This window comes from Cnephaeus nilssonii (assembly GCF_951640355.1).
Source record: "Cnephaeus nilssonii genome assembly, chromosome: 14".
Taxonomy (NCBI): Eukaryota; Metazoa; Chordata; class Mammalia; order Chiroptera; family Vespertilionidae; genus Cnephaeus; species Cnephaeus nilssonii.
In genome coordinates, this window is record NC_137085.1 from 44,587,799 (window position 1) to 44,612,968 (window position 25,170).

General features: G+C 40.6%; 1 protein-coding gene across 1 annotated transcript in view; it reads right to left on the reverse strand.

Annotated features, from left to right (window-relative positions):
• Positions 1–25,170, reverse strand: part of PGM5 (phosphoglucomutase 5) — a 165,048-nt gene that overhangs the window by 43,203 nt on the left and 96,675 nt on the right. The window contains exons 7-8 of the mRNA XM_079789899.1: positions 21,011–21,126; positions 3,132–3,267 (exon numbers count right to left, since the gene is read on the reverse strand). Of these exons, the coding sequence (XP_079646025.1) occupies positions 3,132–3,267; positions 21,011–21,126 (252 nt within the window). The remainder of the gene's footprint in view (positions 1–3,131; positions 3,268–21,010; positions 21,127–25,170) is intronic.

The window sequence follows — 25,170 nt, forward strand, 5'->3', positions numbered from 1 at the left end:
TTGCCCACAAAAACTGTAAGCTCCTGGAGGGCAGAGTCCTTACCTGTTTTGTTCTCAGCTGCTTCAGGTAAGTAGTAAGTGCTTTGTGAGTAGTGGAATGAAAGATGGGAGGAAGGGAGGAAGGAAGGAGATAAATCAAGGGAGGTAAAGAGAGAAAGAGGGAGTTCAACATACCATAAAAGTCTCTTGGAAACTTGGAAGAAATATCACCATTTTTCCATTAAAAAAAAAAAAAGAAAAAAGTCCTCTTATCCAAAAGTCCTCATTCATTAAATGTAACAATGGGGCTGAAACATGATTAGGAAAAAAACGTCTAAAAATAACACCAATCTCATTTCTTGTTATGAGGGTTAAATATGATAATGGATACCAAGTAGTTGGCACAGTGCCAGACACCAGTGCTTAAACTGCTAATTACTTTTATTCTTAGTCACTACCATAAAGAAACTGTAGCGTCTTTCTCAATGTCTGATGGCACAACCAGAATGTTCTGTTTAAGAAGCAAGTCCTTCAGATGGGCAGCTATGCTCAAGTGGCGGTGCTGGGACTTCACGTTTGGGCTCCCTGTAACACAGGGGGGAATGTGAATTCTCAGAGTGAAATGAAAGAAGGAATATCTGAATGGTTGTTTCTACTTTTTTCCACCCAATATTTTAAAGTAAATATCAGGGTAGTAGCCAAAATTCAGAACATGAAATGATACCATGTCTAACAATGGGTCCCCTGCACCTATAACCGTATCTTTTTTTTCTCTCCCTCCTACACAAGGTGTGTCCTCCCCAACCTCAGAAACAAAAAAATATGGAACTCAGAACATTCTTTCTCATTATTGCATGAGTTCTGAGCCTAGATCAGTGATGGCGAACCTATGACACGCGTGTCAGCACTGACACGCGTAGCCATTTCTGATGACACGCGGCCGCTGAGGTGGCCGCATGCCGAGGATGAAACATTTGCTGCTCCTGAGGATGAAACATTTGCGAAATAATGTTTTTTCCTCAAAGTGACACACTACCCGAGTTATGCTCAGTTTTTTGGCGAAGTTTGACACACCAAGCTCAAAAGGTTGCCCATCACTGGCCTAGATTCTCTTTAAAGATAGTCTTTGGGGGAAGGTAAAAGACTAAGCAGAAGGGGGTGGGATGATGGGCTAAGAGAAGCACTGAAAGTGATTCAGAAATTGAGAAAATCCACTAATATTATAACAGATCAAGTCAGTCTATGGCTGAAGTCATCAGACCAGCCAGCCCAAATGCTCATCATCATACACAAGCAGGTCTTTCCCCTCTGACTACCCCACCACTAACACATGTTCCAGGGAAGAAACCTTTAAATGGAGAACTTCTGGGGTCAATTCACATAAGGAAAATAATTTGGGTTGTCTGATACAACTTCAGGCTTGGTATTAGTGAAACCAAAATTGTTTGATTATCTCTTCCCCACTAAGAAAACAGGCTAGAAACCATTTTATTTCATAAGCACCTTTCAATCTGCATTAGCTGGAGACTGAAGAAAATGTTCACCTTTCATTCTACCTTTCCTCCCTCTGTCTTTATCTCTATGGTCTTTTGGACAGAACCTAAAACATAAAACAGTGTCCAACAAGAATTCAAATCTCCATTGCTTCATATTCTCTAATATGGTATTTGTTATGAAAAAGGTAATTATCACGTAAGCTCTTGGCCACAAAACAAGAACTATATTATAAATACTTATCATAACACCATGTCTTCAAAACACTGGCAGAAAACTAGATAATCATTCCACAAATTATGAGAAACACATCGCTGACTGAAAGCAATCTCACTAAGCCAGAGGTTAGCAATCATGATATATTTTATCAGGTTGGACTTTTAAAAAACAGCTTTATTCAATTGAAGGATTTGCTGTGCCAATTAGCTCCTTAGTATGCCAAGAAAAAGCCCACAAGAAGCAGGATTTTTTGGCACTTGTTAGAAATACCAGGGGGTAAAACAAGTTCCCACCTGTCTTGAGAGTCCTTATTTTACGACACAATGAATAATTTGAGATGGTTTGCAGACTCTTACATCCTTAGCCTTCTTGACTAAACCGGAACCAAGAATATTATGGCATTGTCTACATTTGTCAGAGCATTGTCGTTTCTTTCACTTTAATGAGTGCAATCACAGGCTTCCTTATTCTCTGATATTTATCTAAGTAAATGACCTCATAAGAGAAGAAATAATCACCTTATAAGGGAAGTCTAAAGCTTTCTTTCTGTCCCTCAAGCTCTTGAAACACAATCAAACATCCAAAGGAATTAACTATTCATAAGCAAAGCAAATGAGCCACAATCTGTTTTTAATACAGAGAGCCTGTAAGACTACCCAAGAATTCCCTTGCTCCATCCCCATGTTCTTTCCTAACACCCTTTCCTACTAGTTTCCCCTGAACCAGGGCTGAGTACTAGGAACACACATCTAGCAGGCAACCACACAGCCAGGAGACTGCCCTCTCACTTACTTCAACAACAGAAAAGTGGTAGAGACCCCCAACCCAAAGCTCTTAGCCACTGACCTTTTCTCTTCCTCCTTCCCAGGGTAATATTTCCCTTTTCTGTACCTCCTTTTATGGGGATAAAACTTGAGCGAAATCTAGGGCTTCCGAATCATGTGGCCCCATACAGAGGGCGACACTCAGGCATCTCAGACAAGGTTTGGACCATTAGTGGGAGGTAAGACAAAGGTAGGGAGAGGATTACAAAAGCACCCTGACCTGTCAAGGCTTCTGTCTGCCCTCCACCCTACCCCACCCCCTTTCTTGATAATTATGGGTGGAGAGCCAACAAGAAAAGCCCTTGGTTTGACTGCACCAAAGAACTTTCCAAAGCTCTGCAGTTCAGATTCCCTCTGAAGATGACTACCCACCTTATAGGCACTGATGGAAAGATTACAGAGGGATGGCATTGGGCGAGGGGAAATCTGTACCTTCCAGTTTGGTAGTCCTTGACTCCACCCCAACCACCTCTCAGGGGTTATCCAGCTTCATCCTCTGTGTTCCTCAGATCTTCCTGAAAGATGCCTCCTTCTTAAGGTCCTAGGCCACCAGTTTTAGAAATCTTCTCTAAGAGTAGTACCCAGTGCCCACGCAGAGACCTTTACCCTTCTCACCTGCAATAGTAGTGGCGGCCAAATTTGGCCCAGTGATCGCGAACAATTTCCTCCACACTCTGCTTCCGGGCAGCAATAATGGAGAGCCAGACCAAGACAGCCCACAGCCCATCTTTCTCCCGGAGGTGATCAGAACCTAGGGGAGAAAGAAATATTCTGCTGAGGATTGTTCCTGGGGTAAAGTAAAAGCTAAATGAACTGCGAAGACCAGTTAGCAATTGTTCCATTCAAATGGCCAGATATATTTACTCATTGTGTTAAATACATGCTCCATAATATACTTACATTTCAAAAAACATGTAACTGAAATTCAAATAACATAAAATCCTATGGATTGTTGAAAGGAGTCAAGTTGACAGCACACATGTCAAATGGTATTATTCATTCAGTAATTATTGGGTGATTTTTACACTATACTAAGCATTGGTGCAGGCACCAAGGACACAGCAATCACATTCATGAAGCCTGAATTCAAGTAGGTGGATACAGGTAACAAAGAAGAGTAGGCAGATTAAAGAATGAGATGCACCAAATAAGGACAAGGACTCAGAAAAAAATGAACTGGGTGATGATGTCAGAGTGTGACAGTAGCAAAGACTGCTTTATCTATAATGTAGTTTACCTAGAGTAGGGTATAATAGCACCCCCCCACCCCCCCCACACCCCCCCGCCAAAGATATGTCCACCCAGAACCTTTAGATGTGACCTTATTTGGAGAAACAGTCTTGCAAATATATTAAGCATCTTGAGATGAGATCATCCTGAATTATCCAGGTGCATCCTAAATCCAATAACAAGTGTTCTTAGAAGAAGAGGAGTCACAGAGAAGAGACAAGAGAGAGGCAAAGATGGGAGTTATGCTGCCACAAGCTAAAGAATGCATGAAGCTATCAGAAATTAAAAGAGGCAGGGAAAGGTTCCCCACCTCCCACCCCCAGAGCCTTCAGAGGCAACATGGCCCTACCAACACCTTCTGGACTTCTGGCCTCCAGAACTATGAGAGAATGATACATTTCTGTTGTTTTAAGCCACCCAGTTTGTGGTCATTGTTATTGGAGCCTTAGGAAACCAGTACAGGTAGTCAGGGTCAGCCCCCTGAGGTGATGACCTCTGAGCTTACACCTGAGAAGAATGAGTCAGCCAAGTCAAGATCTCAGTTCAAAGCATTCCAGGCGGAGGGACAGCAACCACAGTCCTTGAGGCAGGAATAAACTGGGAAGCTTAATCCTACAGCTATTTATATAGAAAGAGATGCAGTTCATATTGTGGCATTTACATAAATGAAGAGTACAATCTAAACAGGTAGCTTCCTGTACAAAAAGAATCCAGAAAAATATGTCATAGGCCCAATTAAGCCTCTTTCTATTGGCCAATTATAAGCTCTCTCCGATGTGAAAAAAGCCCTGAATACCAAGGAAGACATTACAGTATGAGAAACATGGGAAGACTGGAATTAGGATTTTAAACCAAACTCTGCTACTTCCCAGGTGTGAGACATTATTGCAAAGATGTTCATCTTTCTGAGCCCCAACTTCTCATCTGTAAAATGGGACACCAATCTTGCAGGTTGTCGTATCAATTTAATTAGGTTCGGAGGGCAGGCTCTCAAGCCAAATTGTTCATATTCAAATTCTGGCTCGGCTACTTACCTTTGTGTGAAGTGCTGTCATCATCTGCAACATAGGGACAGTAATGACCTCCACCCCCTGGGGTTACTGTCAGGATGAAGCGACTTAATGTGCCTAGGTATTCAGAAGAGTGACTGGGATGTCACAAGTGGTTGCTGTTGATTTTGTTGTTGGCAATTCACTTAAAGCACTGACATTGTGCCGATTCCTCAATACACACTTCAAGGCAAACTGTTCTCAATTATTCATATAATTTTATCCTCTGTCTCTGGCAATAGCAATATCTTAAGAAGGGGACGGGACCACGGAGTGGACCATTTCTTCTTGCAATAGAGCAACTAGAGTAGACAACAGCACTCTTGGGTTTCAGGGCTATGAAGCAAAGAGAAAATAAAAACGGGAGACCTGGTGTTTCATTTAAACCTGGAAAATGCTGCAACGATACCTTAGCTAAATTAAACATCTTTGACAACTTCTTAGTGAAGCTTTGCCCTTCTTGCTACAATTAGTGTTAAAAAGTAAATGTTTTTCCTCAAAAAAAAAACCACATATAACCTTGAGAGGGCAGTGAAGATATTTAAAGGAAAAGAAACGTCTTTAGTTCTTCTACACACTGATCAGTGGTCTGCGGACACTTCTACATGGCTGGTTGCAGCTGCCTTTAGACTGAGAGGACCTTGGGATTTAATCATCACACCATGGAGTGACTATAGTCTCATTCAGCAAATTCTTTACGCTGCTACAAAAATGGAAGAAGACTGAAGATGCTGGGCTAGCTCCATGGCCAAGTGCCCCCCCATTCCCGCCCCCCAAAAAATCTAGGAAACCCTGCCCAGTGGAATAATTTTAAAACCTTTTGTCCTTTTATAGCTAAAAAAAAAAAATCCTTTTATTTACTGGCGGCAGAAAAATACCCTTTTGTTCTAAAACATGGGCTTTGCATACTTTGCATGTCCAGTGGGATTACATTACCTGGAGATACAGCCATTAGATGCTATTAACTGTGAGATAAGGTGTCATAATTTAGTAGTGAAGAGACATAAAGTTCTTTTAGCAGGATTAAAAAAATCACTACATCTCAACCATTTGTTTCCCACTGAAAAGTGGATTGTGAGTGGATGGGATATACTTGCCTACAAGTTACACATTTGCCCAGATTCCTAATGGGCCAGTGATCAAGTAAAATTAACTGTGCTCTTTACAGCTTTTTGATGTGGGGATAGAGACATTGATGATGGAGCAATTACACAGATGTTTCCACTGGATTCCCTCAGTGTGCTTTGGAGGGGATATACAACAAACCATTAACCAGAGTTATCTCTGAAGTGGTAGATGTTTTTCTTTTCCTTCTTTTGCTAATACCATAAACATTTATTATTTTCATAATAAGAAATAACATTTTGCATCATCAATAGTATATAGAAATTCACATTTTAAAACATTACTTCCATTTATGGTATCTTATGGAGTAGTGGATTATTAAAGGGATGAATACTAGTTATGAACAGATGATGAACTTTGAACCTACTGATCCCATTTCTTAGTTTGAGTAATATAGCTTTGTAGAGCACAAAGGCTGAATATGACCCCACCTCCTCCTTGTGGGGCTAACGGGCCTTAGGGTTAGGATCAAGGATGTCCTGTAAGGCTTCAATATCACAAGGGATGTGAGGACTGGAAGGAAGGAAGTCCACGGCTGAGCTGTCAATGTTGACCTTGGGTAAAGATGGGCTTGGAGGACGGGCTCTGTTTATCTCACAGAAAAACCCCAGTAGCAAGAACAAAGCTTCAGATTCACATCAAAAGCCCCCATAGCCATGTGGAGAGGGGATTCACTCAGCCTGCATTTCACCCCCTTTTTTACCAGGCAAAATTCTAACATTCTATGAACAGAATGTTAAAGAGTTCTTTGAGGCCCTGGCTGGGTAGCTCAGTTGGTCAGAGTGTCATCCCAATATGCCAAGGTTGTGGGTTTGATCTCCAGTCATGGCACATACAAGAAGTAACCAGTGAACGCATAAATAATGGAACATTAATAATGCATAAATAATAAAATCGATGTTTCTCTCATGTCTTTTTCTCTCTCTAAAATCCTTCAATAAATAAAAAGAGCTATTTGTAGAGAAAAAAGCAAATAAGGTATTTCTTTACTTCCTCACTTCATATGTTCATATCTGCTTTGTCTTTAAAACATGAGATCCCAGAAAAAATTATTCTACTGTAGCATTTATACACATTGTTGCCAGTACAATTTTAATAGACTATTTTTAGAGCAGTTTTAGCTCCACAGCAAAATTGAACAAAAAGTACAAAGTTAGCATATACTTCCTATCCCCACACAAATACTACCACCCCTACTATCAACATCCCCCAATTGAGTGGGACATCTGTTATAGCTGATGAACCTACCCTGACACATCATTATCACCCAAAGTCCACAGTTTACATTATAGTTTACTCTTGGTGTTGGACATCCTATGGGTTTTAACAAATGTATAATGACATGTATCCATCATTAGGGTATACAAATAGTTTTACTGCCCTAAAAATCTTCTGGTCTGGCTTATTCATCCTTCCCTCCTTGCTAGCCCCTGGCAACCACTAATCTTTCTATCATTCTTCCTCGTTTGGCCTTTTCCAGATTATTATGTAGTTGGACTCATACAGTATGGAGCCTTTTCAGTTTGACAGCTTTCACTTAGTCATATGCATTAAGGTTCCTCCATGAATTTCACGGTTGATAGCTCATTTATTTTTATTTTTGTTATTACTTTTTAAATGATAACTCCCTATTTTATTTATTTATTTTTGTGTGTTTTTTGTTTTGTTTTTGTTAATCCTCACCTGAGGATATTTTTTCCATTGATTTTTAGAGAGAGAAAGGGAAAGAGAGAAACATCGATGTGAGAGACACATCCACTGGTTGCCTCCCTTCCGCATGTGCCCCAACTGGGGCCAGGATCAAACTTGCAACCCAGGTACATGCCCTTGACCGGGAATAGAACCTGTGACCCTTCAGTTCACAGGCCGACCCTCTAACTACTGAGTCACACTGGCCAGGGTTCATTTCTTTTTAGCACTAAATAACATCAGTACGATTTTTTAAGCTTGCTTCCTCTGGATACCTGGCTGGTAGTGCAGCCAGAGCTTGCCCCCTGGTTGAGGATACTGGAAGGAGCTTTTACTAGACTCCCAAAGCCTTTAAGTACCACTCACACTCACCTGGATAGAGGCCAGCCCAGCCTGAAGCTCACTCAGACTTACTCTGATCCAGAGAAGCAGCTGTCCCCACCCAGATACCAGAAGGAGGGTGCTCAGCTCTTTCCTGACATGACTCCAGCAAATTGGTACAAAAAAGAGGGTCTATTTTTTTTTCTCATCAGAAACACCCCTGTTGCCCCTCCACCCAAATTAAGCTTTGAATTTTCTCAAGCTTTAAAGCCATTATTACTTTGAGCGAGATAGTATACCAGTAAGTATGGTGACCTCACAAAAGAAAAGGGGGGGGAATAAAAACAGTACTCAATCATCCGTTTGAATTTTCTTCAATTGGAAATCGCAGCATGGGTCAATCAACTCAAATAAACATTACACATGTTACTAACGGATCAAGTCATCTCAGCAGACACTCAGGTCAGGACAGTTTGGATCTGCCAGTTAGGAAAATACAAATCATTTGCACTTGCTGTTGACTCCAAACTGGAACATAGGTTAGTGGTTCTCAACTAGGCTTCATTAGAATCACCTAAAGACCTTATTAAAAGATACCAATGCTCAGAATTTTTAGCAATGAGCCCCTGGCAGCTGTATTTGTTTAATTTCCTTGAGTGATTCTCAGGGGCAGTCAGGGTTGAAAGCCATTGCTTTACATGAAGAAAATTCAAAATGGTCCCCTATTAAGGGCAGATAGCTTAGGGGTAGTGAATTAGACCTCTTCCTCTTTTTGTTTAAATTTAGTGTTAAGGAAAAGTAGCCACTGGTCTCTAGTTCAATAGATGCCACTGGCCTTGCCCAGGTGGGTAGCTCTTGATGGAGTCAGCTTCAGTATCATGCCTGCCCTTTTCATCTAGAAAACTTGTGAGGGTTTTGTCAATTTGGGGATAACTAACTCATCCTGGTCTGGCTGGAACTTTCCTAGTTTTAGCACTAAACGTCCCACATCCCAGGAAACCACTCAGTCCCAAGCAAGCCAGGATATTTGGCCACTCACTCACTCACCCACTCACTCCCTCAAAGAGGTTCCTGGTGGTGTTTAGGACATGTGCACATTCAGCACAAACCTTAGCACACACATTTCCTGGAGCCAGATATGACAGGAAATACATATACAAAACTTGCTCCTGAAGCAGAATTGCAAAGTGAGATAAATTCCATTCTTAGAAGAGTAATAGCAAAGCACCAGGCACTGAACTTAGTATTTTAAACATTATCTAATTTTCACAATCTGACAGCTCTTTTTTACAGATAAAAGATTGAGGTTGGGGCACTTGTGTGAGGTCACATGGTGACTAAATAGTGGAAAGAAGATTGAAACCTGGGCAGTTTGGCTCAGACATCTATGACTTTCCCACTACTAGAAGAGCCAGGTAAGGACCACGGGCCTGAGGAGATGCAATAAAGCAGAAAGCCCTTCTGAAGATTCAGGTAGTAAATGTGCATTTCTTCCTTCTCACACTAAACAAGCTGGAAAGTTGCCAAATTTCCCTTTACTTCTCTCATATCAATTTACCCTTTTCATTTGCAAATCAAGTTTTCATTAATTTGCAGTGAAATTCATCCCATCCTCTTTTTATCTACTCAAGACAAGGATTTGTGTGTTTTTTAAATAGCAGTTATAAGGGGAAAGTTGGGAGACACATCTTGCAAGTGAAACTGAGATTGGAGAACATGCTAAAGAATTGTGACAGGTATTTTTTCCCCATGTCTTAAACCTCTTCAGTTCAGCTTTTAAAATCTGGCCAAAAAACAAGACTCAGGGAAAAGTCATTTTTCCATACATAAAAATAAATGTTTTTTAAAAAATAAGTGCTCTAATATTTTCACCCATTGGAGAACAAAGTGATGATGCTTAAAAGCAGGTCAGAGCCAGGTGTCAGCTCAGAAAGGTTGTACTGCTCAAAAAGGCAGTAACTGACAGATGTAGCTAGTCCTGTGCTGTGAGCAATATAACTCCCAATAATAAGACTGTGTAACAATAAATTTGATGGTACTCATGAGGACAATGATGATGATGATTATGATAATAATAATAATAATAATAATAATAATAATGCTTGACACAAATATGCTACAGGATTTTTAGCTAATATCCTGACTACAGCAACACCCTGTAAACTCCCTGAGGGAAGAGCTAAGTCTCTTTCAAGTTTGCTTTAAAAAGAAGCACCTTTTTGATGTTATCCCAAAGAATCTGTTTTCACTTTATTTCAGTGGTCTAGAAAAGATAGAGCCTATGTCTGAAATTATGCACCACCCTATTCTGGCCCTGACTCATAGGAGGTGTGCAGTAAATGTTTGCTAAATGAATAAATGAATGAGTGAGTGAAACTCTAATATGAAGTTTGATATAATGCATCAGATTCACTCCTCAGTAAAAGAGGCTAGCTGGAAGCAACATGGAATATTTCGTGAGAAAAATCTTCACAGATCATCCCACTAATGAGGAAACAGGCCCAGAGAAGTTAAGCAGTCTTTGTAAGGTAGTTCAGCCATGAAGAGGGGGAGTCAAGATTGGGGCAAGGCCTGTCTATTCCTGGTGCTGTGCTGTTTACATGACACCAATCTACCAAGTCCCCTGGGCATTTTCTTGAACAGGGGCAAAAGAGCACTGTGGAGCCAGGAATATTAAGTTTGAATCCTGGCTCTGCCAATGTGACTTTGACAATGGCTTGACCTTCTTCCCTAAGCACAATGATCTCATCTGTAAAATGAGGGTTAGTATGGTCCACTGTTGAGAAGTCTCAGTGAAATAATGTGCAGGAGGCCCTAACCATTGTATCTGTCACTTAGAAAGTACTCAATAAATAATATGTATCAGCACTATTTCATTAACACATGTCCTTAGGCAGTCAATCCATCCATCCCAGAGGAGGGGAAGACATTAAAATATTGTGGCTGGCTAGCCGAAACACTTCTCTCACCTGAGCATTACCAGCACAAGAAGGTTAAGGGACAGTGGGACCTCCTAACTCATACATTCCATCTCATTTCTTTGTCACCACTGCTGTGGGGACAACACAACTCTAAGACAGGACATAAAGTGTAAGAAATCTCTCCAGTAGGTTTAAGGTCTGCACCACAAGGTTGAGGACCTGTCACTCTATAGACTTTATACAGTAGGACCACCTAGAAACTATCAGAGAGCAGGTGGAGGAGCCTCAAAGCACGATTTCAGGGATTGCATCTTAAACCCAAGGGGTGGGCCCCATTGTTAAAAGTCCCTTGTTAGACATGGTGAGAAGAAACAGTCTGTTTGGAACTCTTCAATCTGTAACAAAGGGCCATGCTTTCCCAGGATTCCCAGTCCCAGAATGCACTGCTAAGTGTGGACACAGCCTCAGAGGCCCTGTTCTTTTGTTTCTGCTCCACACTTAGGTGTCAAACAACAGCCTCTCTTGCCACTTGTCATCAGCTTGGAGAATGAATTGAAGGGTCAATGGAACTGGAACCATGGAGACCCCACGGAAAGGATCTTACGTGCTAAAGACATTCTTCCCACTCTAGGAGGGAGGTCTGTTTCCCAGGGTTAATAGTTTGTAGAAGGCCCAGAAGGGAGTTTCAGTTTCCGGACTTTACAGGAGGCACTTGGGGATGTCAATCACAGCACCTCTGTGCACTGGCCCAGCCTAGATTAAATTGCACATGTGCACAGCCTGTTTCAACCAGCCCTGCGGAGACTCTGCTTCCCTTAGCACTGATGTTGCTTCCCCAGGTAACATCTGCTACCCAGCCAAATTTACACCAACTGACCGGGAATAAAAGAAACGCGGTAGAACCTCAATAACCTGAAATTCACAAGCATATGGGCCTCTTTCTCTGGAGACTTGGACAGATATTAAAACAGCCACATGTAGAGTTCATGATCATTGACATAGGGAATGGATAAAAAAGTTTTCCTTTATTTTACCTTTTTAAAACATACAATATTTAATAAAATAATTGTATAAATAAGAGACAGCTAAATCTATTCAATATTTGTTCAACAGCACTACTCTGAATCTAATGTTTTGGTAGGCTGTATATAGATCATCTGTGAAATATAAAGAAAGAGGTGTGGCCCTGAAAGTGTTATAAACTGTGTAATTATTAGGGGAAATAAAAATCCATTCACAAAACAACCAGAAAATAAGTCAATAATATAAACCATAATACAACAGAGCTGAGAATGTCTATGCTAAAGGCCACAAGAATTTAGTACATACAAAAGATCACTTAAGCTGAAACCTAGCCCACCTCTAAACATGGCTATTTACAGGTAATTGTCAGCAACCACCACACAGGAAATAATCAAGATAATAAAACAAATTACAAATACTTAACAGTATTTGAAATTTAAAATCTGTTCATTAATGCAGTTTTCTTGAAGGAGTCTTCCTAGAAGTGTTTTGTTAGCTGTTAATTTGTGCTGATAATTATATGATGATGCCCAGATCTCCAGAAATACATTCACTCAAGAATGATAAAAATATAACTACTAATAATGCAAAGAAGAAATACCAAAATGAAAAGTTTCTGTTTCTTCCTTCCTTCTTTTTCATTCATCCACCTTCCATTCATTGTTCCTTTCCTTCCTTCCTTCCACCTTTCCACCCATTCTGCAAACACTCAAAGCCTGCCATATAGCAAGGAAAAGAGGTGAAGGAGCGAGACATGGCCCCCATCCTCAGAGCACTTACAATTTCTGCATGGCAAACAGAGGGATCCAGCAAATCTTGAAAGACTAGAAAGATGCCTGAGATTTCCTGTGACATGGAATACATACATATCCTATGCCTCTTGCTTTTGTGCTAGAGACTAGGAAAATAGCCAACTTCAAGAGCACCAGGCTGTACTCCAGAGTTCAGAGTGAAAAACTTGGTGTGACAATGATAGACAAGTCATATTGGTACCAGTAGACATGGATTCAATTCCAAATTTCCAGAAAAAGATGAATATATACAAAAGGCTTAGCAACACCTCAGCATATATAGTGCTCATTTAAAAAGATTATTATCATTGTGAAAAACTCAGCAGAGGGAAGTCTCTTTCAAATAATAAAAATTGTTGTCTTGCTTGATTTTACTTAGCAAATTTGTGTAGCAATTGATATTAGCTTTTTAAAAATCTATCTATCTATCTATCTATCTATCTATATATATATATATACACATACATATATATATACATATATATATGTATGTGTATATATATATATAAAAGCCCAGCGACTATTACGGTGGACCGACCAGAACAACAGGTCCCTATGATGCACACTGACCACCAGGGGGCAGATGCTCAACACAGGAGCTGCCCCCTGGTGATCAGTGCGCTCCCACAGCTGGAGTGCCACTCAGCCAGAAGCCAGGCTCACAGCTGGCAAGTGCAGTGGCAGTGGTGGGAGCCTCTCCTGCCTCCACGGCAGCACTAAGGAGTGGCAAGCCAAGTGTTAAGGAGCAAGCAGGAGGGTGGTTAGGAGCGAGCAGGAGGGCAGTAAGGAGCAAGCAGGCAGGCGGTTAGGAGCGAGGGGTCCCAGATTGCGAGAGGGTGCAGGCTGGGATGAGGGACCCCCACCCACATGCACAAATTTCGTGCATTGGGCCTCTAATAAATAATAAAAGTAATAGTAATACTCAAGATAGTGGGCAATGTTGGAGCTTTACCAGGTATTCACAATACAGTAATTCTTCAGTGTTACCTGTAAAGGGAAAACCTCTGGCCTATGACAATTCATACACTGCCCAAACTGTATGACTTCTTAGAAAATGGATAACGATGGGAACCAGTAGCATATCATCGACAAATGCCAAAAAACTTCAAAGATTTTGGTTTACATTTTAGTTTAAGTATTTCAGTACATCCCCTTTCATATATGGAAAAAGCCCAGATTTCTTCAAATTCGACACTTTAGAAAAGTAGCCAGAATACCATTGAGATTAACAGTGTTCTTACACTGAAATCTGAGGATTTATAAAATACTAGAGGCCCGGTGCACAAATTCGTGCACGGGTGGGGTCCAGCCGGCCAGCCCTGATCGGGCCGATTGGGGCAGGCTGGCCAGGGGAAGGGGATGCAGGAGGTTGGCCAGACAGCCTCGCCCCCTGGTCGAACTCCTGGTCGAAGGGACAACTTGCATATTAGCCTTTTAGTATATAGGATTCTCCTTTCTCTCTGTAAAGCAGTTGTCCAGGGCCCTTCCCAGGAAGGTGGTGAATAGCTGGTCCTAGCACAAAGGATGATTGCTTCTTAAATAACCTTGGTTCTTTGACAGAGCAATAAACACAGGTTTCCTATTGTCTAGGACCTGGACCTTTCCAGGGGCAATAAACCAGAACTATGATACTATCACCAGCTCATCACATTAGAAAGCTGTGGGTGCTCAACAAGCCAGCAAGGGAAATTTTTATCCAAGATATATCCTGCTCATCTTGGACAAAAGCTTGGCATTCTTGAGCATGAGGCAGATCCATAATTTCAAGCCTTCCTGGCACTAAAATGTGCATTCCTAGTTGGTACACAGCTCCATGCCTCAGGGACACTAAAAAAAGGCCTCCACTCAAGAAAATCTGGTTAAATTTTATAAGTGTCTCCCCAGTCTCAGGTCTAAAACTTTTCCATCTCTCCACTTTCTCTGCCTTAATTATGTAAATTACTTGATTCTTAAAACCATATCCCAAGGTAAAAAGGAAGATCCTGTGATCAGCTGACTTTCACAGGATGGAAGTGAGGGTCAGAGAGGCCACGTGGCTTGTCCATAAGTAGCAGGTATAGATAGGTCTTGAATATAATCCTCAGCCTCACATTCCCAGGCCTCTAGACCTCCTGGACCACACCTGATATAGCATCTCAGGCACATTCTTCCTATCATGCCTAATGGAAAACAAAAATGCTGATTTTCTACTCCTGGCTGCACATCAGAACTATAGAAGGACATTTATTTAAAACTAGAGGCCTGATGTACGAAATTCGTGCAAGAGTAGGCATTCCTTCCCCCAGCTGCCGGCACCAGCTTCCCTCTGGCACCCGGGACCTGAGCTTCCCTCGCAGCCCTGGCTTCGTCTGGAAGGACATCCAGTCTAATTAGCATATTATGCTTTTATTATTATAGATTATTATAGATGCACATTCTCAGGCTCCACCCTGCCAGGAATTTCAAGTAAGGGTAGGATAGAAAATCTGTACTTTTAGCAAACTTTCCAGGCAATTCTGATGCAACCAGCTCGGTGCCTGTCCAGGAACTGGCATTAATAAGACCCAGCATGAGAGCAGAATGAAGCCACTCTCTCCTTCCAAAACTGAGTGGCCCAGTGCCTCAGGCATTCTAACAGTCATTTATTGCTGAGTGCTTGAGAGATGGAATTTTTAGTCATTGCTTTCATCAGAAAGACTGATCAGCACCGTGGAAAGCCACATATACTGTATGAAGGAGACCTGTCTTTTAATACAGCTGTAACTCAATTCAAGTGGGGGTCTTTCCCAGGCTCTGGGGCCCTGGTTGAACCACTTAACCACTTCTTGGGCTCAGGGGCTTCATCTGTCCCATCATGCTAGTGTCATCTGAACCTGAAGAATGGTGGAGGAAGCAATACTTTTAGGGCTCTTACATAGAGAGAAAAATCTCTTGTGCTCCTTGAAAGGAAAATGATAAGCAAATATAACAATGAGAAACTTTAAAAACTCCCTTTTAGTCCATTCTACATGTTGCAATCAGCATAATTGTCTGAAAGCAAAGCTTGCTGAAAAGTGCAAGCAGACCTCCCACTGCGCAGACCGTAGTTTCCTATTTCCAGTTAAGTCAAGTCCCAACATCTAAGCTGGGCAGGCAAAGGGCTTCCAAAACTGGCTCCGCAGCACTCATATGTCCAGTCCTGTTTCTTGATACTCCCTTCTTCACCCTATCCTATACCTCAGAGGTTAATGAACTTCAGCCCACAGGCCAAATGTGGACTTAGGCTTATTTGTGTAAGTACATTTTTATTGGAACACAACAGACTCATTTGTTTATGTATTATCTGTGGCTGCTTTTGTGCTACAGTGACAGAGTTGAGTAATTGTGAAAAAGAACATTCGTAACCTTTTAGTCTGCAAAGCCTAAATTATTCACTATCTGCCACTTTATAGAAAAAGTTTGTGGACCGACACCTGCTAGAGATCAGTCTTTTCCATACATTTCAGGACATTACCTCAAATATATACATTTTACAATGAGACTTACTATATACATAGATACCTGTGTGCATATTTATATGTACTTATTTCTCCAAGTAACATTTACTTTTACTGAATGCAATGTATTCTTTCATATATATATATATTTTATTGATTTCAGAGAGGAAGGGAGAGGGAGAGAGAGGTAGAAACATCAATGATGAGAGAGAATCATTGATCAGCCTCCTGCATGCCCCCTACTGGGGATCAAGCCCACAACCCGGGCATGTGCCCTTGACCAGAATCAAACCCGGGACCCTTCAGTGCACAGGCTGACGCTCTATCCACTGAGCCAAACCATCTAGGGCGAATGCAATGTATTCTGATAGTTTTTAGTTAATTAACAAAAATTTTAAGCTGTTCATGACATAATACTACTCTCATGACCCCAAATGAATCTTGATTTATATCTGGAAAGCACTGTTCAGACAAAGTGAACAACTGGCTACTCACAACACATCTCCTCCTCTCCCACCACTATTCCTTTCTTGTCATTGCTCCCTCCCCATCTGACAAGTCCCTGTCCTTTCACCTCTATGTGCATAAACCCTTTCCATTCTTTAAGAACTAGCCCAACCTCCATCTCTTCTATAAAGTTGGCTTTCAATTTCTAGTCCTGAAGCATTTTCTCATCTCCCATAGTATTTTGTCTCTTACTCTATTGTAGAACTTTAAAGTTTTTGCTTTGTATAATAGTCATCTGTACATCTTTCTTGTTATGTACCTTAGAGATCTTGAGTTTCTTAAGGGAATGATCTTAAGCATTTTGTATTAGATACACCATATAATTGTATACACCTTATACAATGTTAAGTACTTAGTAAATGTTTATTGAATTGAAGTATGCAAATATTTATTACTAAGGTATAATATTGTTTATACATCTAATATTTTATCCTTTAATTTTAAAGACTATAATTATATGGTAAATTGTCAGCACTCAATAAATGCTTATAAAGACAAAGATGAAGAGGAAAGGATAACCTGGACTTACCAGTTTCTATTCCAGTTGTTATATTTGTGTTATTTTAATAACTAGGAGGCAGAATTATTATAATCTGCGATTTTTTTTTGAGTCAGTTACTGGTTTAGACACAAAAAAACAACAATGAGGAAGGAAGCTGTTCAATTTGTTAGGTATTAGCAGAGAAAAGGTATAACAGTCCTGACTATTCTAAGCAGAGCTGCCATCCACACATTCTCAGTTCAAACACTAGAACTTGACAGAGCTTGATGCATACCATCCATCCTATACCATTAACAGTAACTAGGGTCTAACTGATTTCGGTAACAGGATAAAATTCCTCAGGAGGAAATGTCCTCAGGAACCCAACATAGCCTGAAATGTCATTACAACCAGTTAGAATGGTTTTACTGCAATCTGTTTAAACATGACCAAAATTTATTATTCCAAATAGGAATTCAAGGTTGGTTTGATATCAACAAATCAATCATAGTATTTTATTACATTCACAGAATAAAAGAGAAAGAACATATCCATATATATATCACCAGATTCTGAAAGGGTACCTAATAAATCCAATAGCCATTTCTAATAAGACTCTAAGTAAAATGAGAAGAGGAAAAAATATCTATGTATACATGATAAATATTTTACCAATACTAAAAAGCCATCATCACACTAAATAGTAAAATACTGAATCAATTTCCATTAAAATAATGAAGTATTACAATTATTTAATATTATTTTGAAGATTGTAGCTAATACAATACAACAGAATATAAAAATAAAGGGTATAAATATTAGAAAACAAAAAAATCTTTTAGTAATAGATTACATAATTGTATTCCTTAAAAAAATCCTAAGAGAATGTAGAGTTTCTAGAAAAGAAAATGCTATAATTAATGGAATATGCTGAGGTGGTTGAAAACCAGAGAAAAGGCATATTATTCAATAGCCTCTTTATATAAGCATTAAACAATTTAAAAAGGAAAATGAGAACATCAACATTAAAGCTCTATAGGACATATGACCCAGTTTCTTCAATGAATAAATACTAGAAAGAAAAAATGTGGAGGAAAAATATGCAGATTAAAGAAGAATTAAAAAGTATCAACAAGTGATAATCTTTTGGATTCTAACTGGGGGGAAAATAAGTTGTGAGGTGTGGAGAATAGGAGAAATTATTAATAAATTATTTTTGCAGTTCCACTTCTGCATTTCTATTTAGGATATGAAAATCTGCCAGAGAATGCCACTCCCAGCAATACTAAAAGGCCAGTAAACCTACAAAATCATAACTTTTCTTGAACTCATTAGGGATCCTAAATCACAAGGCAATAAAGTAAAGTGAATTGCAGAGTGACAAGCCCCCATGAGGAGAGACAAGACACAAAACAGTCTCACTTTTGGCAGAGCACAGGAGAAAGAGGACGCTTCCATATAAGTGAATAATCAGAAGTCCCTGGCTGCTAAGGTAGACTTGCTGGTACTGGCATGCAGGAGATGATCAGCTGCTGCTGAGGACGAGCATGGAGCCCTTCCAGTTCCCCAACCCCTTCTTTCACAAGACACAAAAGCCTTAAACTCCTGAATGTACAAGCTGTAAACCTTCTCATCCAAAGGGCCCAGGCAAAGAACCATTGCTACTGGAATAGGATTGAAGTAAACCCCTCTGCTCCTGGAGAAAGGGTAGGAAACCTTCTTGAGCCCCAAATTCCACATTAATGCTAAGCAGAGGTCTGCTGCCACTGAAGAATGGTCAAGCACCTGGTGATAGAAGTCTTTTTTTAATAACAGATATACAGTAACTGCTGGAAGCTTGAAATGAAGTAGAAACACTGAAAAAATCTCCTCCGGCACTCTCTTTCTTTTGAACACATAGCAAAAATTATCCTACTTCTGGAAGAAATTAAAGCCTATGGTACAATAAAAATTATAAACAGAAATAATAAAACCCAAATCCAGTTCAACTCCTGACTAGATTAACTTAACTTTAAATACTAATGATGTAACAGAAGGATTGGTATGCCCGTTAATGTGTATAAATATTATTTGCCTGAGTCCTACTGTTGATATAGAGATATAGATATAGATATATTGTCCAGCCTGAATAAAAAGCAAGAAAGAGTAAACCACTCCTTTATTAGGAGATAAAGCAATCAAGAAAACCAGAAACTAAGATCAACCAGATATTAGGACTATCAGACAGGGGGTTTAAAATAACTACCTTTAATATGTTAAGTGATCTAAACAACACACATAAACATATATAAACAACATATATAAAAAGAATTTTTTCAGAGAGATGAAAATTATTTTTAAAAAGTCAAAGAGAAATGCTATTAATAAAAACACAGTATCAAAAATGATGAATTCCTTCAGTAGGCTCATCAGTAGATTGGCCACAGCTAAGGAAAGAATCAGTAACTTAAAGATATGCCAATAGAGATTATCCAAATTAAAACACAAAAGGAAAAAAGTAAACAAAACCAAACAGTGGATGTAAGAGCTCTGAAACAACATATGGTCACAATTCATCTAACATAAGTGCAATTAAAGTCCCAGAAGGAAAAGAGGAAGAGGGGAAAAATATGTGAAAAGATAATGGCTGAGAATTTTCTGAAATTAATTCAAGACAACAAACAAGAATCCCAGAGATCCCCAAGCAAGGTTTAAAAAAAATACACATACCTAGAAATATTATAAATTAAACTGTTGAAAAGAAAAGATAAAAAGAGCCTGGCCGGTATGGCTCAGTGGTTGAGCATCGACCTATGTATGAATCAGGAGGTCATGGTTCCATTCGTGGTCAGGGCACATGCCTGGGTTGCGAGCTCAATCCCCAGTAGGGGGCATGCAAGAGGCAACCAATCAATGGTTCTCTCCCATCATTGATGTTTCTATCTTTCTCCCTTTCCCTTCCTCTCTCTGAAATCAACAACAACAACAAAACACATATTAAAAGATAAAAAGAAAATATTGAAGACAGCCAGAGGACGGGGTTGGGGGTTGCGGGGGAAGGGTAGGAGAATTTCAATAGAGAGAAACAGAAATGAGAATTAGAGCCCACTTCTTAGAAACTAAGCAAGCCAGAGACAATGAAGTAACATCTTTAAAATACTTGAAAGAAGAAATTTTTTTTTTTTTTGGTTAATCCTCACCCAAGGATATTTTGTTCAATGATTTTTTGAGAGAATTGAAGGAAAGGGGAGAGACAGTAAGAGAGAAACATCGATGGGGGGAGACACATCGATTGGTTGCCTCCCACATGTGCCAGGACTATGGCCAGGGATCGAGCCTGCAACCAAGGTTCATGCCCTTGACTGGAATTGAACCTATGACCCTTCAGTCCACAGGCCAACACTCTAACCACTGAGCCAAGCCAGCTAGGGCAAAAAATTATTTTTTAACCTTTTTAGGTGTGATAATGATACTGTGTTTATATACTTTTTTTTCTCGATAGCCATTATACTTAAAGAATCACTAGGGATTGCTTCACAATAATCAAAAAGGAGGGCTCCCTAGATGGATAAGGGTAGAGATAAAGCAAGATTGACCATGAGTTGATGATGGTTGAAACTAATGAGCATATGGAAATTCAATATGATATTCTCTCTACTCATTAATTTTTTTAAATTCAGTAAATTTTTTAAAGAAATGGAAGTTTATTTTTTTTTAAAAAAAGGAGAAATAGGTAGATGAGGTAAGTGTATCATAACACACATTCCACTAGGTGTTTTCTTTCTTATTTATTTATTTATTTACCTATTTGCCTCTAACTCTGCCTCTAGCCTTTGAGTCATAGTGGGCTCGCAGGTTTCCAAAATTGGGTCACAGAGTGCTACAGCCACCCCTTCCAGAAACACCAATCCAACAAAGCCTACCAGTGCCAAAGCTCTCTTCTCCACACAGAGAGCACCGTCCCGAGTCCATCAGGTTTGAGAAGAATCTCCATCCAGCTGGGGTCTCATATACGGGGACCTTCATGGACTTGGCCACTCTGAAAAATGAAATCCAGGGCAACAGTCAATTCATATATTCCCTTTCTTTTCTTCTCTCAGCACAAAAGGATATCTTTAGGCTCTATTAATCCCATACTTAGATTTCAAAACATCCTGAACAATATTGACAGTTTTTAGGTGCCAGTTTTAGATGCCAGTGGTTCTCAAGTTTTCTTTCCCAATAATATAGAATATATTAATATAGAGAATAGTCTCACATTTATGTTTCCCTTCTATGAATGTTCCTTTATCTTTGTGGTGAGATCCAACTTGGGGGATCTCAGAATCTAAATGAAGATGGTACTTGGGTACAGACACTTTGAAATATTGTTTGACAGTATCTACTAAAGATTAATATATACACATATCTTATGGACCAGAAATTCAACTCATAGAAATTACTAATGACATGTAATGGACACTGTGGTGCACTGCTCAGCTTCACCCTAAACACACACACGTGCCCACACATGCCCACATTTTAACATTTTTAGGATTAGAACACTCATTCTACCAACTGCTAAGACTATTGATGGATGACAACTCACAAATGTGACCCCACTCTCTGGGAAAGAGAGATATCTCACTCAAAACCATGCTCACCCCCCTGGGCCAGTCCACATCCAATAACTGGTGAATGAGGGATATGTAAAGGTCCAGCCTCCTTGCCTCTAATGGGCACAACTCTATAGGGCTATTTCAGCTCCAGAGTTCCCTATAGGTTGGCTGAGGCCTTTGTTGCGACTGCATCACAGTCCAACTTCTATGTCCAGTCCTCCTTTCTTACTCCCCCATTGGTGTTGATCTCAAAGGCATCTTTGATCTTGATGGCAGAAAGAAATAAGCTTCTATAAGCAAATCTCAGAGCTGCTTCTGGGGGAACACAGTATGTGACATTACTCAACAAAATCTTGTGTACACAAGATTTTACAAAAATTATCATAGAATCTCAATTCATAACTGAAACAATCCAAATGTCCATCAAAATAGAATGGACAAATAATTTAAAATTATAACATAATACCATAAATTCCACTGAATGAACTATTCATATATGCAACAACTTAAATAAATCTAACAAACATAATATTGAGTAAAAGAAACCAATAACAGCCCAGCTAGTGTGGCTCGATGGTTGAACATCGGCCTATGAACCAAGAGGTATGGTTTGATTCCCATTCAGGGCACATGCCCAGGTTTTGGGCTCAATTCTTAGTAGGGGGCATGCAGGAAGCAGCCAATCAATGATTCTCTCTCATGGATGTTTCTATCTCTCTCTCCTTCTCCCTTCCTCTTTGAAATCAATAAAAACACATTTAAAAAAACAATAACAAACAAATATATATTGCATTGTCTCATTTAGATAAAATTCAAAAACAGATAAAACTAATCCTACCTAATAAAAGGGTAATATGCAAATTGACCGCACCTTCGCTACGCCTAAGCCACGCCCACCAGCCATGCCCACCAGCCAATCAGGGCGAGTATGCAAATAAACCCAACCAAGATGGCTACAGCCACAGAGAGTAAGGTTTCCCAGGCAACGGAGGAAGCCAAGCTTTCCGCCTGCCCTTGCTAGGCCTAAGCCTCCACTCAAGCTACAAAGTTTCAATTATAGAAGGTAAACAAATCTTAACAGAAATGGCAGCAGCAACGGAGCTGGAGAGAGCAGGCCAGGGTTGCCCCCAGCAATGGAGAAAGCAAAGCTTTCCCCACACCCTGGCCAGGCCCAGGCCTCCGCTTAAGGCTACAAAGTTTCAATTATAGAAGGTGAATTAACCCCAACAGAAATGGTTGCCAGCCACGGAGCGAGCAGGAGGCTTGGCTCCGCTCCAGACTACAAAGTTTCAATTGTAGAAGGTAAATAAATTCCAGATACCAGGGCCTCCTCTTGGGTTGCCAGGGGGCATGGCTGGCCTGCAAACCACCACAGGCCCCTTGCTCAGGCCGCCCCACGCCCCAAGGGAACCCACATCCTGATCTGGGACACCCTTCAGGGCAAACCAGCTGGCTCCCACCCCTGCACCAGGCCTCTATCCTATCTAATAAAAGAGTAATATGCAGATTGACCATCACTCCAACACACAATATGGATGCCCCCATGTGGTCAAAGATCCTGCCCCCATGTGGACACAAGATGGCCAGCAGGGGAGGGCAGTTGGGAGGCACCAGGCCTGCAAGGGAGGGCAGTTGAGAGGGACCCAGGCCTGCAAGGGAAGGAAGTTGGAGGCAATCAACCCTGCAGGAGAGGGCAGAGTTAGGGGTGACCAGGCCGGCAGAGGAGGGAAGTTGGGGGCAAACAGGATGGCAGGGGAGCAGTTAGGCATCAATCAGGCTGGCAGCGGAGTGGTTAGGGGGTGATCAGGCTGGCAGGCAGAAGTGGTTAGGGGCAATCAGGAAGCCAGGCAGGCGAGCAGTTGGGAGCCAGCAGTCCTGGATTGTGAGAGGGATCCCAGATTGGAGAGGGTACAGGCTAGGATGAGGGACAGCCCCCCTCTCCGTGCACAAATTTCGTGCAATGGGCCTCTAGTCAATGCTATAAAAATTCAGGCTCAGAAGATCAAAGAGGTCAAGGGTTTTATTCAGGTCTCACAGAGGTAAAAGGCAAAGCAAGAATTTGGATCCAAGTCTGCTTAGTCTCTGCTCATGTTCTATTTCCCTACATCATGTTGTCTCCCCAAATGTTTTAGTGCTTTAAGAGGTACATAGATCTCAAAGCATGCTGGGGAATGAACTGGTACCCAGACATTGGCCTGAGGAACTTTACCTTTTCCATGTGCAAGCACCCAAAAGAAAAAGACACCAAATGCCTGCCACTAGCAAGGTGTAGTTATTTGAAGGCCATAAGTGTAGAAGATGGCCATGCAGAGGGACCAGCAAAGGTATCTTAGTGAAAGAGGAAGAAAGATGCACATAGGACAAAGAACACAATGTAATGATGATTTCTTTAAGTGTGGTTCTGGCCACCTAGAAGAAAAAATTATTTAGAAACTCTTGACACAGGTTAATAAACACCTCCCTTTCTATAAAATCCTAATATAATTAATGTGTTCAGGATCTTGAAAAAGTATGGGCTAAGTCTCTTTCAAGTTTGCTTTAAAAAGAAGCACCTTTTTGATGTTACCTCAGAGTCTGTTTTCACTTTATTTCAGTGGTCTAAAAAGGATAGACAAGCATGCTTATAAATTGGTAGGAACAATGAAACAAATGCTCCCCAAATTGTAGATCGAAGGTAAATTTTCAAAGCCATTAATATCATGCTCTGAAGCTCAAGGAAGGAAGAATAATTCACACAGAAGCTTTCCAGGGGCAGCACCTAGTGAAAGCCTGGGTCAAAATTAATTTAGCACATCTGAATGCATATGATTACCAAATGGAGAATGGGGCAGAGGTGAAAGTAGAGGGTGTGGGGATGTGTATTATTTGGCCAAAACATTCGTGGAGATTCAAAGCCAAGTTGGCAGATCTAAAGGGAGGGAAAAGGATTTCCCCAGCTCCCACCCTTCCCAATAAATCACTGTCAGGAGGTCATCAGGCTGAAGGATGAGGTTGGAATTTAAAGGACCGGATACGTTTATAACTATGAGCCACAGTTGGAGCTATGCAAGCTAAGATAACAACGTGGGTAGTTAAATTTCAGGATCTTGAGCACGAGTTGATTGTGTCCTAGAGTCAGAAAGGAATTCCTCTCCCTCCTCCTACTGAACTTGGGATTCATCCCAAACAGCATTCAGTAGATACCATTCTGGTTTTTGGCAGGAAGCCCCTCATGAGTCTCTGAAACCTTTTGGTACAAAAGCTCAAAATAAAGCTGCTCATGCTGAGGGTCTGCACCCCTTTCCTTGACTGTTTCCACCGAGTTATGGAGGCAAACATAAGAACTCACTTTCTAGGAATGACCAGAGTATGAAGGAAAAGAAAGAAAATGAATTTGGGCCATAATTCTCCTGCAAGTGGGAGTGAGCCCTAGTATGGGGGAAAAAAAAAAAAAAGTAGATATAAGCTCCTCAGTATGGATTTTAAAACTTCAAAAAATGTGGCTT